The sequence below is a fragment of the Giraffa tippelskirchi genome, chromosome 6, assembly GCF_054371585.1.
Source record: "Giraffa tippelskirchi isolate mGirTip1 chromosome 6, T2T-mGirTip1v1.2.pri, whole genome shotgun sequence".
Taxonomy (NCBI): Eukaryota; Metazoa; Chordata; class Mammalia; order Artiodactyla; family Giraffidae; genus Giraffa; species Giraffa tippelskirchi.
Window position 1 is genome coordinate 43,205,823 of NC_137280.1, and position 17,686 is coordinate 43,223,508.

At 37.2% G+C, this 17,686-nt stretch overlaps 1 protein-coding gene across 50 annotated transcripts in view; it reads left to right on the forward strand.

Moving 5' to 3' along the window:
- Positions 1-17,686, forward strand: part of EYA1 (EYA transcriptional coactivator and phosphatase 1) — a 659,176-nt gene that overhangs the window by 421,520 nt on the left and 219,970 nt on the right. For 19 of the 50 annotated variants that reach the window (XM_081501709.1, XM_081501707.1, XM_081501725.1 and 16 more), the window contains 2 exons: positions 8,044-8,093; positions 9,656-9,774. The exons of 10 other annotated variants lie outside the window; for them this stretch is intronic. In XM_081501709.1, coding sequence (XP_081357835.1) covers positions 8,044-8,093; positions 9,656-9,774 — 169 coding nt within the window. Of the gene's footprint in view, positions 1-2,214; positions 2,923-7,832; positions 8,094-9,655; positions 9,775-17,686 lie in introns of those variants that run through there. 21 more of the 50 variants (XM_081501735.1, XM_081501742.1, XM_081501734.1 and 18 more) reach the window with 5 other exon arrangements.

Sequence of the window (17,686 nt, forward strand, 5' to 3'; positions counted from 1 at the left end):
ATGGGTATGATTTTGTTTAGGGAACACCTTGGTCCTTAAAGTACATGGTTAAGTCATGAAATGATAGTTGTGAAAATTTAGAAATAGGAAGTTAACAGTACATTACTAACTAGATCTTCTTAGTAATGACTAACATTTTGGCTATTTATCAGAGGATAACTTATTTTGGTGTGAGTTGTATGGTATTTATTATATATTTGATATTCTGAAGTCATAACCAGACAAAATTTATGGATAAGCATGTAATTGTTTTTAGGCCATCTGATTTTGCTTTAAGAAAAGGAAAGCATTTAAAAATGGCATACACTTTTGAAAAGTAAAAAAAAATAAGTCATATACATGACTTTTTTGTAGCCAATGACTAAGTTTTTTGTTATATAAGTATGCAGCATGACCAATATCATATCAATTAGTGCTCACATTACAGTCATCATGCTTTTCATCGTTTTCTTCATAATGACATGCCTCATTTTAAAATGATTCATTTTGTTATACAAATAAAAATAATTGAATTTCAATATAAAAACTAATGTGATATGATAAACTTGATTACTATGTAGGCAATTATATATAAAAGTGAGATACTGATGACTTCATAGTTTGTCTTCTGGATTTGCCAGTATAATCTTTCATGGATCAGAAAAATAATATTATATCTTTTTATAGCTAAAATAATTTTTAAATCATGGGAAGCATGGGCACAATAGCTTAATGTAAAGTTTCAAACACAGTTGAATTCTCCAACCAGCACCTCAAATTTTGTATTTTATGGAGCTTAGCAATAAATATGATAGCAAAAGCAGTTACTGTGCAGGTGTTTGCTATCATAGATTGAATTGACATATCATTATATTTTATCTCACGGCACTAGAGACCTCCATTACAGGCTGTATTTTATTTTCTGCACATATACTTTAGTATATTGAATAACCAATACTTCTTGTCTAAGAAAGTTCTGTAGATGGTAACATAATTCTATTTAGCTGCATGAACAGATCCAATAGCAATCAACTGATTTTTGACTTGGTTTCCCAAATATGGTAGATGGCTAGCCCAGGTTTCCTTGCTGGTACCATACGGAATGAAATCCTAGGTGAGTGTGCAGTTTAAGCTGTCTCTTAGGTTTGACAGAATGTTCTCTTCTGAGGAATTTACATTGGCACCCTTTTGGGGGGAGTTGGAGGGAAAGTCTATATTGAATTTTGGTCATTAGAAGCTTTTTGTTTTGTTTGCATCGGAATGGTGCTTTCATTTACAAATTAGCAAAGTAAAGGTAAGGTAAAATTGTGTCTATTTGTTTTATGAGTTGATGATCTGAAATGTATTATAAAATCATTTAAAAAGTTACTGTGATTTTAAAAGTGTTTTTTCATACCAAGGCAGGAGACTTAATGAAGAAGATGCTTATTATTAATAATAAAAAGACTAGACCCATAGAATAGTATTACTGTCAGATACTTTGAAGGAAAATCCAAAGGGTGTAAAGATTCCATTTTAGAGTACAAAATTGGTTATGGTGAGTGAGTAGTATCAAAAATAAACATTTATATTTTAATTATGGTACAGGGCTGGCAAATATAATAATTAGCCATGTAAGTGATGCCTTCTTTAAATATTTGAAATCAATATAATGGTTAAGTCATTGATCTAATAACTGAAGTCATTTATTTGCCTAAAACATGATAGTAAGTAAATATTTTAATCTTTAATTTAGTTGTAATCTGAATAGCTCAGCTACTCAGGTGAGCATTATAGACTAGCATGCATAGATTGAATTTAGTTGGAATTCTTCTTAAAAAGAACAGACTGTAAGAAAAGAGTTCTAGATAAAATAAATCTTCTCCCCCCAAATCATTTTAAAATATCAACACTGAAATAGTATCTGGTTCATATCCAAAAAAAAAAAAAAAATTGCTCCCGTAAAACTTGCCATTCTAGAAATCACTGCAGAGCTAACATCCAGGCTTTCATTGTTAAGCTGATATTGATGGCTTACACGTTTGCTTTTTCTCTCCCTTTACTTATTTAAAATGGAAATAGCCATTCTAGTTTTCATTTTCCCCCAGACCTGTTGGTTGTTACATTCAGGGAAATTTTTTTTTCTTCCCGAGTATCGATTCCCTAAGTTTCAGGGCTTGAAAACAAGTTTTGGGAAACTATGAAAGATAACGTGAAACGACTCCCCAAAGCTCGTAATTGGTAGCTGCTGTAGCAAGAGACGTGTGTTGACAGTGTCTCCTGATTCTCACACAGCTGTTTATTCAGATAGCATGGGGCGCGTTCATTTACATAATAAATTTTTTGGGAGCAGTAAGGTTGAGTCAGAGAGAGCAGGGCTCCTCTCAATTGTTGCATTTAAACCAATAAGGTTAGGACAAGAGAATAGCTGTGGTTTGCGTTGCAAAAACAAAAAAAGCCCCGAGGCTCCACGGGCAGACCTACAAGGCTGCGCAAACAAACCGAGAGATGAGATGGTGCTGTTTCTTTGTCTGGGCTTCTCAGATGCTATCAGCTGCTGCCGTTTAGAGAACGAAAGAGCGCGGGGCTCAAGGCGCTGGCTAAACAGACCGGGGGGAGCTGATGGCTCCGAGTTTGGGGCGAGGTAGAAACTCTCCAGTGCCACTTCCGACTCGGAGCCTTCCTGTTGCCGTCCGGTGTGGCGGGTTTCTCGCCGGGGCCAGCGTGTGCGCTCAGTCGCTCGGCAGCCCGAGCCTGCAGCAGCGCCCAGGCGGCGGTCCCCGCGGCCCGGCTTCCCCCAGCGGACGCGCTCCGCTTCCAACGGCGCCGGGCTCCGCCGGGAGCCCCTAAGACCCTCCCGCGTCCTCCTCCAGGAGCAAAAACTATGTCTGGAATGGAGGTTTGCTAAACCAGAAAATTCGAAGGAGCCCAGGAAACTGGTGGATGCAGCAGATGTAAAGCGCTGTAAGTACAAGCTGACTGTTTGAAAAATTGTACTGCGTGACACCAGCTGTCCTGTGGGCAAAGCCCAAGATAACAAGAGCGCTTTGAGTTATTGTTTTGATTTGTTTTAAAAGAAAAACATTAGGGCGTGAGGAAGATTATGACACTTTGTGCCCAGTGCTTTATGGGCCACTGGGCTCCATCATAAAAGTATAAGTTCTTAACCCCCAAATTAGCTGAGCAATTAGAATCATTATGAGGTAATTAGAAATTAATGGTTAACAATGACTTGTTTTCGTATATATATATATAAAGTTTCTTGCAGGGCTATACTCTTGTAAAGGGATCACTTCATGGCTCTCTTCTGCACAAATCTCAACTATTACTGTATGATATTGATGAAAGCCGTATCTGTCTATATCCATTTTAACACAGAGATAGCTTTTCCTACACATTTTGGTTGGATTGGAGAAAAGGAAGAAGGAATTAACATTTTCAAAGGATAACAGATAACAAAAATAAATTGAAACCCCTTTTTAAGGAAGGAAATCCTTTTGTTTCAATACACAAATTTCCCAAACATTATATTAAACGGGCTCATCTTCAAAAGGTGAAATAATAAACATTTGCCAAATTAAGATATTTCTCACTTATTGACACTTAATAGGACTTGAATGGACCTGGAAATTAAAAGCAAGATTCTTCAACTTTTGAATTACCACTTAAAATATTTGTCATTCAAAATGAGTGTATGAATTGCTAATGACTCATGGGCTTATATTTCTTGGGAGGAGTTTTTGAAACATTTAAGCACAGCTTTTGCAGGAATTCCATAAATTCAGAGCTGTCACTGAATGTAGGCAATCGTTTTTATGTTTCATTTCTTAAAATGACAAGGGTACAAAAAGTCTCTAGTTAAGGACACAGTGTAGTTTTATAGTCTGGGGATTGTTTTTTTAATGTGTCTTTTCAGAGTAGGTTTTATTTTAGGCGTGTGTGAGTTTTTTAGCCCACCGTTTGGGATTTGAAGATATGCACACAAGAAAAGTCATGCTTTTCTGCATTATCAAATATTTGATATTTGACTTTCTCTCAGCTTGAGTTCTCCTAAGGCCCAAAGTGTTCAGTAAGTGAGCAAACAGCCATGGATTTTCAATCCTGAAAATTCTTCGCGGTGACAGAGCAGCCTAATTGAGCCAGTGTTCAGTTTTAGAACAACTGTTCAGTGTTAGAATTGTAAAGGGAAGTCAACTGCTCTGGGTGTTTGATAGACATAATAAATGATTTTCTCAAAGTTTCCTCTTGTATTTGGAAATTTATTTTGTAAAGAATATCTTTCAAAAACTCACTTGCAGCGAGAATAAACCCCTTCTTCCATTTAATCATCAAAGTATTATTGATACATTCAACATCTTAAATGCTAATTTTAAAAACAATCCTTGAAGACTATAGGTAGAATCAGTCTTTTAAATATGTTTTTGATTTCCTAGGAACTCTATTTTGTCCTTTTCTTTAAACGAGATACTTTAAAAAGTGATACAGTATATATCACTAGAAATCAGGGGTTTTAAAGCATTCATTTTATGGAGTCTTTGATAAAGAAGGAGATAAGTATTAACATTGAAAAGACATCTATCTGCCTTTTCTGAAAGTTCATTTCAATTTTAGGTTTAGACTTTTATTACATCATTGACATCATGGTAGGAAATATTGATTGAGGAACATTGTAGCAAGAATATATTCTGATTTAAAAGCAGGTTTCTGCCTAAGGCACCTTTTTTCCCCCCTCTATAAAATACATTCTGATTAGAAAATTGCCATTGTCTTTCAAATTTGGGAGTCCTCATGTTGATCTGTGGTTGGGCAAAACTAGCTTGCCTGCCAACTCTATTTATTTAGATAAGTTCAGTACTTTCACTTTGAAAATTTCTTTTGAGTTAAAAAAGTTTAAAATTATACTCATTTTATAAAAATTGCTTCTAGCAAGCAAAAGAGCCAATGGAAAACCCATAATTTAGACAAGTACCTACATTTTATTTGCTCTCTGCTGTTGAGATTTAGAATCCCTTTCCATTTACAGTTTACTTTTCACAGAACATTATTAACTTTTTGGCTTCATACATGATCTTCTGTCAGATGCTTTTGATTTGTAATTTAGCAAAGTATAATAAACAGTGCAAAAGTCATGAATTTTGCTCTGCATCCTGAGCTCTGTGGTAGGGAAAAATGTGATAAAATGTGTACCTTAAGTCTTGTTTGATGATCTCTCAAAGCAAGTTTGCCTTCTGGAAATAATTTCTGGGGTTGAAGAGCATGGTATTAACAGATTTAATGTGGCTATTCAATGGATTGGCGAAGTACTATGTGAGGTTTAACAAAATGAGAGAGACAAATTGAACATCAACAAAAGTTACATCTGTGAAGAATTAGAAATTTAATTAGAAAAAAGGCAAACTTAAAAGACCTCATTAACTAATCAGAAGTCAAAGTTACTAGTTGAGGATTCTTGAATTGAAATTCTAAAAAGTTCTCTTTTTTTTTTTCCTCTATTTTCACAACTCTGTCAGTACGCTACTTGAGTATTCTCTACAAAGAGTTTTAAAAAGCATTAAAGTGAAATGACTTCATTGTAATCTAAGATGACCATTTATAATGTTATGGGAAATATTTTTGCACTCCTAGGAGCATTTGAATTAAAAAATACCAGATTAGGAGGAGACAAGGAACATATTAGGTTTATGGATATAAAGCAGAAAACATGAACTTACTGAATGCCTAACAGCATTTTTCTAAAAACCATGAAATATTTTTTTTTCTCTTTTGAATGGAAAGATGCCTAATTAATTATTTTTGCAGCACATTATGTTTGAGACCTTGAAAACCCAGAACCTTCCAGAGATTTTGGCAAACATAAGAGAAAATCAGCGCCAATCAGAAATAGGTGTTCTTTTTAGATAAGTCATTACAAGACCATGTTTCCTTACTGTGCTGTAATCTTGTACTACACATAAAAAACTAAAAGCATGTGAAGTGTAGCATTTTGTAAACTGTAACTAATTTTGCTCACATCTGTGTCTAATTGTTGTCTGCATTCGCATTCTTGAGAGTAGATTTATTTTTCCTGGACCACGATGTGGATTCAGCTGACCAACCTAAGTGAGGATTAGTTGTTTTAAAGTTATTTTGATTAAAGAGTCATTTTTAAAAACAGTAACACACAACACATGGTTTAAATAATCCTTGAGACACAAAAGAATATCTGAAGTATACTTAATGAAATGAAGATCATGGATGTGGAATCAAAAGTTGTACAAAGTACAGTAAAGTCTAGCCAGCACACAAAAAAAGTATGTTGTGAAAATGCATTTGTTTTCAGTGAGAAAACGTGTTAGAGTAATTCCTATTTTGAAGTTCATTTTTTATTAACAGATTTGACTTTGAAATTTAAATAGAATAGGTTAAACCTCAAATAAAAATATCAAACTTTGAAAGTATATAAGGAAACTAACATTACGTTTCTAAAATTATAGTATCTAGCCAATGTTAAAATAGGAATGTATTTTAACATGTAACAGAAAGGATGTTTTACATACTCTTTCACATAATTAAGCCAAGAGAGTTCTTAAAACTAAGTTAGTTCTCACCTATAATTTATTCCAGGTGTATAAAAATGGAAATGGGGGGGAAAGGAAATTTATCCTTGAGGTATATCACTGTAGTTTCTAAATGGAAACATTTACTCTTGTGTGAGAAAATTTAACAAAAAATTGCAGAAGGCTGTTAGCATCAAATGACCTACCTTGCAGGCATTCAAATACTTTTCATTGAATACGCAGGCATCTCTTTCAAATTATTTTGCATCCTGCACATATTCTCGAAAAGTAGACCTAGGAATTTCACGTAATATTAGACCAAGATATTTAGACTTTAATGATGCTTTTATTCCTGCCAAAAAGGTAGTACTACTTAGTGTCATAAATCATGATTAAAAAATAGCAGGACTCAATAGAAGATACTTGGTTGGATAACTTTTATGCCATTTGAGATGCTTCAGTTTTTTCATCTTTGCTCTGTAACCTTAAATGATGTCTGTTCTGGTTGAATGAAAATGCACATCAAAGATCTAGATTTCTGAGTCCTTTTAAACGTTATGCAGAAGGTTCTTTACCTCAGAGTCAGGCATTTGCCTGAGCTGGTGAGCCAGCAGCCCACCCTCACCTGAGTTGATCACCTTGCTGCCTCTGGAGGAAGAACAGTGACTAGCAAAGCCTGCAGGCTAAGTTAGTCGTTCAGCGAAAGCCCAAATACAGATTCCTCTGGGGACAAAAGAGACTGGAACTCTGGCCAACTGAGATACTGAACTGATTATTCAACTCTCCATTCTCTCTCCTGATTTAAAAGATGAAAAATTAAACAGAAAGCGAACTGCTCTGGCTATTTCACCAGGCAGGCATGGATTTCCCTTGAACTTAAACAATTCACCGAATTTTCGGTTTGCTTGGGTGAATGAGTGCAGGGCTCCATGATGGGTAAGAACTTGCCTTGAGCCGTTCGTTGAGTCTGGCATTGCCTGCAAGTTGCCCAGAAGCTGTTTGGAGTAAACTGTTCAATGACAAATAGCAAATATAGGACAAAACCATCACCATAAGGAAAAACACTGTCTGGAGTCAAACTCATGGGCGGGAACTCTATTTCAGCTGGTGATAGCAGAAGATGAAAGATCTGAGGATGCTGGAGGGTTAATGCTTGAACTGCTGCTGTGAAACATGCTCATTTTGCTAATAGCTATCTTTTTTCAAGTACCTTTTCCAAGCTGCCTGGGTAAGGCTGCTTTGCATGTTGATTGGGGGAGGGGTAATCCCGTTTGCAGCTGTCATAGGCCAGTGATGAATCACTATCCCGTCATTTGGCTGCCTCTCCCCCTCCCCCCCCACAAGGGGAGGAGGAGGGTAGACCTGGAGGAGGAAACAACAGTGGAGACCTCAACTTAAAGACAATATGCCTTTCACCGCTGCAGAATCCTCCTTTTTCTCTTTTGGTTAAAAGAGAGCATTGTCGTCCTGAGCCATGTGCTCTGTATAATTAAGAGCTGACACTGAAGCAGAGTAACAACAGCTTCTAATTTTTTACCCCTGATCACAGGTGCAAACATCTCAAACCAGTTCAGATGTTGCTGTTTCCTCAAGTTGCAGGTAAGGATACTGTTGATATTTGACATTTGGGGAGATTACCTCTCTGTGACCCCCTATCTATTTTTGTCTAGTATTTCTTAATTATTTCTATTTATAGCCTTGGTTGGAAATTACTTAACAATGTGTGTGTGTGTGTGTTTGTAAAAGAAAAAAAAATGTTAAATATGTAGAAAGGGAAGAGAAGGCTGGATTTGAAAATGATTAGGGGCTGTATTTTCTGGGGTTAGGAAAACTCTGAATGTGTATTGAGAATTAGGGGAGAAAAGTTGGATTTTAAGCCATTTCTCATTTGAATCCCAAAGACTTGGGGAAGTCAAAACTCACTTTAGAAGTAAAACAGTTCACGTTCTTCGTTATAAAAGCTGACATTTGCAGTCTAAGTGCAACCTCCAAATTGACTAGCTTTTATTGACCCGGTGGGGGTGAGGAGCAGACAGTCTTAGGTTCATACACATGTAATATTAACCCCCGTCTTTTTTTTTTTTTTTTTTTTTTAAAGAAAAACAAAGTTTAGCATAAAGTGAATAGGCCTTAGACTTCCAAACTCTTGGCTGGCAGAGAACAGAACTGTATCTAGGTGTGTTTTTAGTCACTTTAAAGAAATGGTCTCCTCTCTTCATTAAGAAAAGGTGAAATAGAAATGGATGGTTCTGCAACTGTGAACATGAATAGGGGCTTCTGTCCCCTATAGAGTAACTGCTGAGCCAAAGAACTTTCCGGGAAGATTTCGATGTTTTGTGTTGTAAAAATGCCCAATTTGAGCAGGGCAGTGGCATTGTTCTGATTTCCCCAAGTAGGTGACAGCTGAGGTATCCTGAGTGCTCTTGTTCCTGGGCACTCACTGTATGCCGGCCTGATCCCTCCTCACTTGGGCTGGCTGTATGTAATCCACAAAGCAAACAAGTGAGCCGACATCAGAATGTTTTAATGCTGCATTTGTTTCAAGGGAAACAGAGGAACAATTAAGCAGTTTGCCAGAGTAAACACATGCATCAGGGCTATCTCATTCCCTGTCATTGGACTATAGGCTTTAAGTGTTTTATTTGGTTTGGAGACCCATTAAATTACAATTGGGCGGTAAATTATAAGGGAGTTCCTAGTGCTAATTTATTAGATGAAAGAGATTCCATAGAAAAGTGAATTTTTTTTTTCAATTTTACACTTTCGTGTTTTAGAAAAATAACACCTTAGGGTTTCCCCCCCCCCATCTAAAAAGAAAAGCAGGACGGTCTGTTTTCTTTGATAATAAAAACAGATGGAATCGTCTCATTAGATCTTGGCACTTGATGAGCTATTGAAGGAGAGAAAGAGAAATTTTTTAAAAAAACCAAAAAACTCCATATGATGTGGCTGGATAGGTAAGGTCACTGACATCTTTTAATAGTCCACATTTTGAAAGGATGGCTGAAAATGTAAGAGGGAACTATTTGGAGTCGAAGAAAATAGATACAATGGGACTTTTGTGCGAATGTGTTTCAAAGGAGGTGTCAAGTCGTTAGCGCATTAAATAGTGGGGTTATGAATTTGGTACATCTGTCAAACGAAAGGCTTCTTGTCTTTAGGTCTATGGAAATGCAGGATCTAACCAGCCCGCATAGCCGTCTGAGTGGTAGTAGTGAATCCCCCAAACTCGATAACTCTCATATAAATAGTAATTCCATGACTCCCAATGGCACCGAAGGTGAGTGGCTGCCTTCTCACTGTTTACTTTGCACCTTGTTTCTTCATCACTGTACCCGGTGTTTCTAGGTGGTTATGATTTCAGTTGTCAGATCTGTGAAACTACTCTTCTATTTCTTGTTTAGGTAATTTGACTTATGAATTCACCCTCACTGAGGGGCTGATGTTGCTAGGTTATTATACCATTCATAGACTGGTGTTATTTCACAGAGATGCATATGTAGATGCACAGTATACATGTTCATGTGTGCATGACATATTTATGCTTTGAGTGTATTTTTCCTTTTTGATTGTTCTTCACAGCACAGGAGCAATTGTAATTATTTTGCTCTATAAGCCATGAGCATTTGAAATAATTTCCTTTATTTTACTTTCCTTTTGTTACTAAATATAACCAAATTTGCTTCAATGCAGCATTGGCCTGGAGTGTCACTAAATAGCAAAATAATTTGTGTGCCTAATATTTGTGTGACTTTCACCATTAAAATATAAAGAAATAAAAGATACTTACTGTTTACAAATATACAGCCTTGTTTGGAAGATAATGTGAAATTCATTAACTTTGTAAAGATTAAGTATATATTTCAAACATAGTACTGTTCAATGATTTCTGTATAATACATATGAATATTTACATAAATTTTATGTAAGTAGAAATACCTACTTCAGTGCATGTATACCTAAGTCTAAACATATAGGTAAAGCTATTTGTGTGTATCATTAGCTGGTGTGCATGTTTATTTAAGTACTATATATTTTTAAAGCTTCATAAAACGGTATGTTTTATATTGTATTTATTTTTATTTTATTCTATTGAAAAATTTCTTCTTCAAAGATGATCTTTTTGCTTATTTATTCCTTATCAAGCCTTAAGACGGTAGAGCATAAGTTTCATTAGAAGTTCGATAGATTATCGATCTTAGAATTCCATGCATAAACCAAACCCTAACCATCATTTCTCAATCACCGTGATGATCTTTAATCATAGTTCTTAAAAAACAAACACAAAACCCCATGTCATAAAATTGTTTGTTTGGTGCAATATTCCAGTATGTGTGAGGAAAACCTTTTAAAACCGATAATGATATGAAATTTCTGGTAAGAGATACAATAATAAAATCAGTTGTTTCTGACAGGAGTTAACTGGTAACTTTCATAGCGGCAGTGATTGTTTTTACATGTAAGTAGTCTGTATTTTCCTTTTTGAGTAAATACCTTCACATTATGGAAAACGGTCTCTGTTAAAAGGAGAAACTTTGCTGACTCAGCCAAAAAGAAAAAATCTCTGAAAAAGGTTCATTTGTATGTGAAACTCGTCTCTGTCCATATCAATAGGCAGTCAAAAAGAAATCTCAGTTATGTATAGGAAAGTCATTCTAGTGTTTAAGTAGATTTTATAGAGCAAATAAGATAAAAGCCAGCAGTCCTTCCTTTCTCTCCTGTGGAATTTGGCTTCACGTGTGAGCATGGCAGCTGTTGCAGTATGGACTGGACTTGGGGTGTGCACAGACCACTGCAGGGCCCTGGACTGGCCTGCCCCAGACCAGTGTCGGCGGGCAGGGTGACCACTGAGGGCAGCATCAGGGGACCAGAGACGGAAACCTTTACCAGCCATTCTCATCACTGTGAAGTCCAAATAAGACATTCATTTAAAGTAACTTAAAGAACAAAGCTTTAAGTATGTTAAATTGTTTTGCCTAAGGGAATAGAACAATACATATTGGTAGGAATAATTGTGAAATGATGAGAGTTAATTTTCTCATATATGAAGAAATGGGGTAAAATGTTTTCATTTTGTCGTCATTTTACTGGCAAATCATCTGTAAAAGAAGAATCATACAATATTAAAACAGAGTATGTGTTGGAAACTGCCTCTTGGATGGCTTCATGTGAATGATGTGTGGCTGGTTTTTTAAGGGCATGTGAAATGATCATATTTCTGAATATTCACATTTAATAGCTTGATATCATGTTCATATTCAGGAATATGTACTTCATCAAAGCTTTACATAGCTATAATAAATCAAAAATGAGAATATTTTAGATAGCTGTGTAACCTGCCAAACCATCAGCCTGAGAGATAATAAGAAATTATTTCTTATCCTGAAAGAAACTCTCGATTTATCTTAGGCCTAAAAAAATCCATTTCTAAGTCATATTTCAAACAAGTACCCAGTTACTCATCTGACTGTTTTCGGGCATTCTTTTCTTGTTGCTGTTTTTATCATACCTGTGTATTTACCTCTTTTGCTTTCAGGCATTCTTCATTGGGGTACTTTGCAAGGGTTATGGTAGTTAGAAAGTGAGGTGAGAGGCATCAGTATAAATTATCCAGAGAATACATGAAGTTTTAGTCCATTGACTGGGGTATTCAGTTTTAGTGCACAGTTTGAAAACGTGGACCCAAACTTTCCCCACCATCTGTGTGACAGGCCTGTTCGGATACGAACAGCATCAGAAAGTTCTGGGCTGTTATTAAGTTTGTGAATCAATTTATCATGCCACTTACATATTCCATAAGGCATGTGTGTCTTTCCCTTCAGTCACCACTAGAGGAGTTAAGCTTAAAATCAGTGAATTCAGTGTCTGCAAGCTTTCCTGGAATAGAATCTTTATAGATATTCCTATCCCTTCTTTGAGATCTTATTTATTTCGAAACTAGCAATATTCACCAATGAATTAGTGGAATGAAAAAAAAACCCACAAGGAATTCCTTAACTTTTTGAAGAGTGTTTAAAATATCGATCACCTCCCCTAAGTCCATAATAGGTATTTCAGGCTCTCTTTGCCACAGTGGATATTTAAAGTGATTTTATGGCAGTCCAGTTGCAATGCATCTATCTCCTTAGTTAGGCTGACAAAACTTCCTTTGAGCTTACATAGTTGTTGACCCTAGCTCCACTTAGATAGGTTGTCTTCTTTCTCCAGGGCCTTTTTTTTCTTTTCTTTTTTTTTTAAATTTCCTGCAACCACTTGTTCCTATTATGAGGCTAAGAAAACATGAAAATCTCCTGTCTCAAAAAACATAACTTCATCTGAAGAACAAATAAGAAGGGAATGGAGTGGCAAGGCAGAGAATATTAAGTTTCTTCTTAAGTCTGCTGCCAAATTATCATAAGACTCCGTGTTTGTAGGTTCTGTCCTCACAGGCTAGTGCCTATTTTCATGGTTCATCTAAGGGATAAAGACACTGAGCTACAGCCTCAAACATTGTGCTTTTTTTTACTTCCTACTTGAAATGTTCTTTAGTGAGATTTCTTGCTTGAATATTTCAGGTTTCAAAAGTTTCAGGCCTGCATATTTGTATATTCCAACCTCTCTGTGAATCCTTCTTGTTGTAATGAACTGTGGGTTTCACCCAGTTTATAAGTCTTTGAAATAGAAAGCATAAAGAGGCAAAAATATAAGATAGCATAAATGAATGCTTGACTTGCATTCAGAAAAGCACTGTTAGGAGTAATTTGTTTCCAAAGGAATTAGTCAATATTTTAGATTACTGTTGTACAATTAAATCTTGACTTAGACTGATGGAATGGTTATGGTGGCTTTTCTTTTAACTGATTTTTTTTCCTAGTCTTTTGGTCTTCCGGGACAGAATGGGAAAGATATTTGTTATTAGATTATTAAAGAATAATTTTTAAGACATGGGCTCCTGGGCGATGATGCGTCCATCAGTTAAATATGAGCATCTGATCTGAGAGGATTTCCAACGTATAGGTATATGTTCAGATCTCTCTTTGGTAGAGGCTGCATGTTGATGTTTGTGTTGTGTAAATGTGATAAGTAGTTGGGAAATGTTTCTTCAGAAGGACTTGGGGATCTAGCAGTAAAGGGATTTTTATTTACATACCTAATTAAGGCCTTGTTTGCAAAGCAGTGATTCTTCCATCTTTGTTTTTTCTGGTTGTCTTAAGACCATGGGAGCCTAAGATTGGTCAGTTCATGTATTGCTAGTGTGGGTGTTTATTTTTGGTTGTCTGGGGGTGAGGAGTGGGGGAGGGAAAAAAGGAGGTGTGAGCGGGCGGAACTAAAAGCTCTCAATCTGAGTTTTCTCGATTGTAAATTTAGATACAAACTCAAGAAGAGGCTAAACTTGTCTTAAAGCAGAGGAATTTGCCTTGAAGTGACATAAAATCAGATGCAATTGGAATCTTTACTGCAAATAGGGTTTCAGGAATTCTGATGGTAATTTGAATAGTAATTTTGAATTGGTATATCAGATTTCCAAGATGAAAAGAGATACAATCTCAAATTAGGTGGCTAAATTTTCTGCATTTTAAGATTGATTTAATTGTGTATTGCATATTTTAGGATGATAGGTTAATTCAGTTTTACAGATTTCTATTATCAGGAGTTTAAAGTTGGTTTATCATTCCTACAAAGCTTAGAATGCAAATATCTTGAATTTGTTTTCCTCACTGTAATTTTAATTTTGTAAAGTACAGTTATATCCTACCAGAGTATTTTTAAGAAATCTTATTTATGAAAAATATGGAAATGAGTGAATGTGTATAAAATTATGGTTTGAGGCTACATTTAAAAAACTATATATATATATTTGTGGTCAAATATTCTGTTGTCAATAGAAAAATGGTGATCTAATATTATTGTTTACATTCTGCGCATGATTTAGTTTCTGGAAGATGAAGGGACACTGTGAGTAAAGGAGCTTCTAAGTGACATTTTTAGAGTTTGTAGTCACAAAATTGACCTCTTTTAAATTGTTCTTTAGCAAAAGCCATGAAAGGATGAAAAAAATTAATTTAAGATTTAATATTTGCATGTATAGTTATGGGAATAATTTTCACATACCTATTGATACTTAATAAAAATAATTCATAATTTTTATAAATAACTTACAGTTAGTCACTAAACTGACCATTCTCTGATTCATTTCATTAATCTTCAGAGGATCCTTTGGTCACCAACATAGTGGGTAGGGCACTGGGTTTGAATCCCAGCTCCATTTGCTGGCTGTGTGAGCTCAGGTGTGTTTGCTTCTGTGTGTTTCAGTCTCCTTATCTGTATAATGCAGATAATAGCACGTCTTACTTGCTGTGAGGATGATAAGTAAAACTTGTAACACACTAGTGAGTTACTAAGTGCTCTTCGAATTTCTAGACCACATGTAAATAATAACCCCTTCTAGAAGACATGACCTGGGTGTTCATTGGTAGGACTGATGTTAAAGCTGAAACTCCAATACTTTGGCCATCTCATGCGAAGAGTTGACTCATTGGAAAAGACCCTAATGCTGGGAAGGATTGGGGGCAGGAGGAGAAGGGGACGACAGAGGATGAGATGGTTGGATGGCATCACTGACTCGATGGACATGGGTTTGGGTAAACTCTGGGAGTTGGTGATGGACAGGGAGGCCTGGCGTGCTGCGGTTCATGGGGTTGTAAAGAGTCAGACACGACTGAACGACTGAACTGAACTGAGAAGACATGGGTTTGATCCCTGGGTCAGGAAGATCCCCTGGAGAAGGAAATGGCAACATGTTTCATTATTCTTGCCTGGGAAATCCCATGACAGAGGAGCCTGGAGGGCTATAGTCCATGGGGTTGCAAAAGAGTTGGATACGATTTAAGCAACTAAACAGAGTACCATTACTGTCTCACGTGTTGAGTTCGCCAGAACATTTGGTTAGTGAATAGGTTGTTCGATAAAGTAATTGGTGAAAATGACAGATGTCTTTCATTTTTTACTTAAAGTCTAATGAACTTTTTGGCCAACCCAATGTAAGAAAACTGAGTCTTGGAAAGTTAGATGCCAAGTTGAAAGACACATGGTTTGTAATTGGTACCACTGGTATTTGAATCAAGTTCTGTTTGAGTCCAGACTCTAGGTTTTCAAATCAGTACATCACTTATGGGAGAGAATATGTTATTCCTACCATCTGCCAATTGTTGTTCAGTTGCTAAGTTGTGTCTGACTCTTTGCAACCCCATGGACTGCAGCATGTCAGGCTTCCCTGTCCTTCACTATCTCCTGGCATTTGCTCAAGCTCATGTCCATTGAGTTGGTGACACCATCCAGCCATCTCATCCTCTGTTGCCCCCTTTTCCTCCTGCCTTCAATCTTTCCCAGCATCAGGGTCTTTTTCAGTGAGTCAGCTCTTTGCCTCAGGTAGCCAAGGTATTGGAGCTTTAGCTGCAGCATCCGCACTTCCAATGAATATTCAGGATTGATTTTCTTGAGGATTGACTGCTTTGGTCTTGCAGTCCAAGGGACTCGCAAGAGTCTTCTCTAGCACCACAGTTCCCACCATCTGCCAATACCTTTCCTGATACCTTCATACCAAACATTGGTACTCCCACAGTCTTCATGACTGGAGACATTCTCTCGCAAACAGCAGACCTATAAAAGGACCAATGGCAAAGGCTTTGATGACAAAAGGACTTCATTTTAGGACAACTCCCCAGGGTAGTCCTACTCTGGTTTTTAAGTTCTTTTGTGCATGAGTGTGTAAGACTCCTTCCTTCTGTTGGGTGCACATAGCATATTGCAACAATAGGTTCACTTCTAGGGGATTGTCTCTTACTAGTTTTCAAAGCTTTAGACTTAATTATAATTCCACCAGCCGTCTGTCTATGTTAAGCCTCCCTGGGATCAAACAGAGATGGGAAGTCATCTCTGCTTTTCATTATCATAGTCATCATATGCGCATTTGGATTGAAACAGTATTACTGTGAAATTTAAAAAGTGGTTGCAGTTTTACTACTGCTAAGAAGTCTTTTGTGCCTCGGAAGATATTTGGACCTGGAGAAGGAAATGGCAGCCCACTCCAGTATTCTTGCCTGGAGAATCACATAGACAGAGGAGCCTAGTGGGCTGCAGTCCATGGGATCACAAAGAGTCGGGCAAGACTGAAGTGACTTAGCTGCTGCTGCTGCTAAGTTGCTTCAGTCGTGTCCGACTCTGCGTGAACCCATAGACGGCAGCCCAATAGGCTCCCGCATTCCTGGGATTCTCCAGGCAAGAACACTGGAGTGGGTTGCCATTTCCTTCTCCAATGCATGAAAGTGAAAAGTGAAAGTGAAGTCGCTCAGTCGTCTCTGACTCCTAGCGACCTCATGGACTGCAGCCCACCAGGCTCCTCCATCCATGGGGTTTTCCAGGCACGAGTACTGGAGTGGGGTGCCATTGCCTTCTCCGGAAGTGACTTAGCAGGCAGCAGATATTTGGAAGTGGATGTTATACTGGTCATATGTCTCTTGACTTTGAGAACCAGCTTATGGTAACCAAACAAAACTCAAAGAAGCAGCTTAAATGGCATTTGTTGGGGGCTCCATAGAAAGGGCGGTGACCAACGCCAGGAGCTGGGACATACATGCCATGTTCTAAGAACAGGAGAGAGAATGACAGGGAGTAGAGGAGGTCAAGTGGGAGGAATAAAGGGGGGTGTCATGTGTAGGGCTTACAGGTTAGCAAACGTACCCTGATTGATTGTATATCACTAACTGTATCTTTAATATATGGGGACTCCAATACTGCCTAGAAAAGGCTCAGAGTTTCTAGGAGGCCAGGCTTCTTGATAAACTAATGACCTGAATATGGACAATTTTCATCTATTCCCAATACTTAATATTTCTGGCTCACCTCTTCCCTAGCTAAGCTAAAACTTTCATAGGAACAGAAAGATGTATCTCCCTAAGGACATCCTATCTCTGGGAGAAACTTATGGTTTCCCCCAGAGAGATATGCAAATCTTTGGTGAGTGCTAGTTTTTTAGGCTAATTCTTATCCCTTTGATCATGGATTCTCTGCTTTAAGTAATTGCTAATTTCTGAGGGTGCCTGAAGATGTTGTGGGGTGAGCAGTATATAGATAAAAGTGGTGTAGTTTTGTGTATGTTTGTGCTTATTCTCGGGCTTCCCAGGTGGAGCTAGTGGTAGGACACATAAGAGACA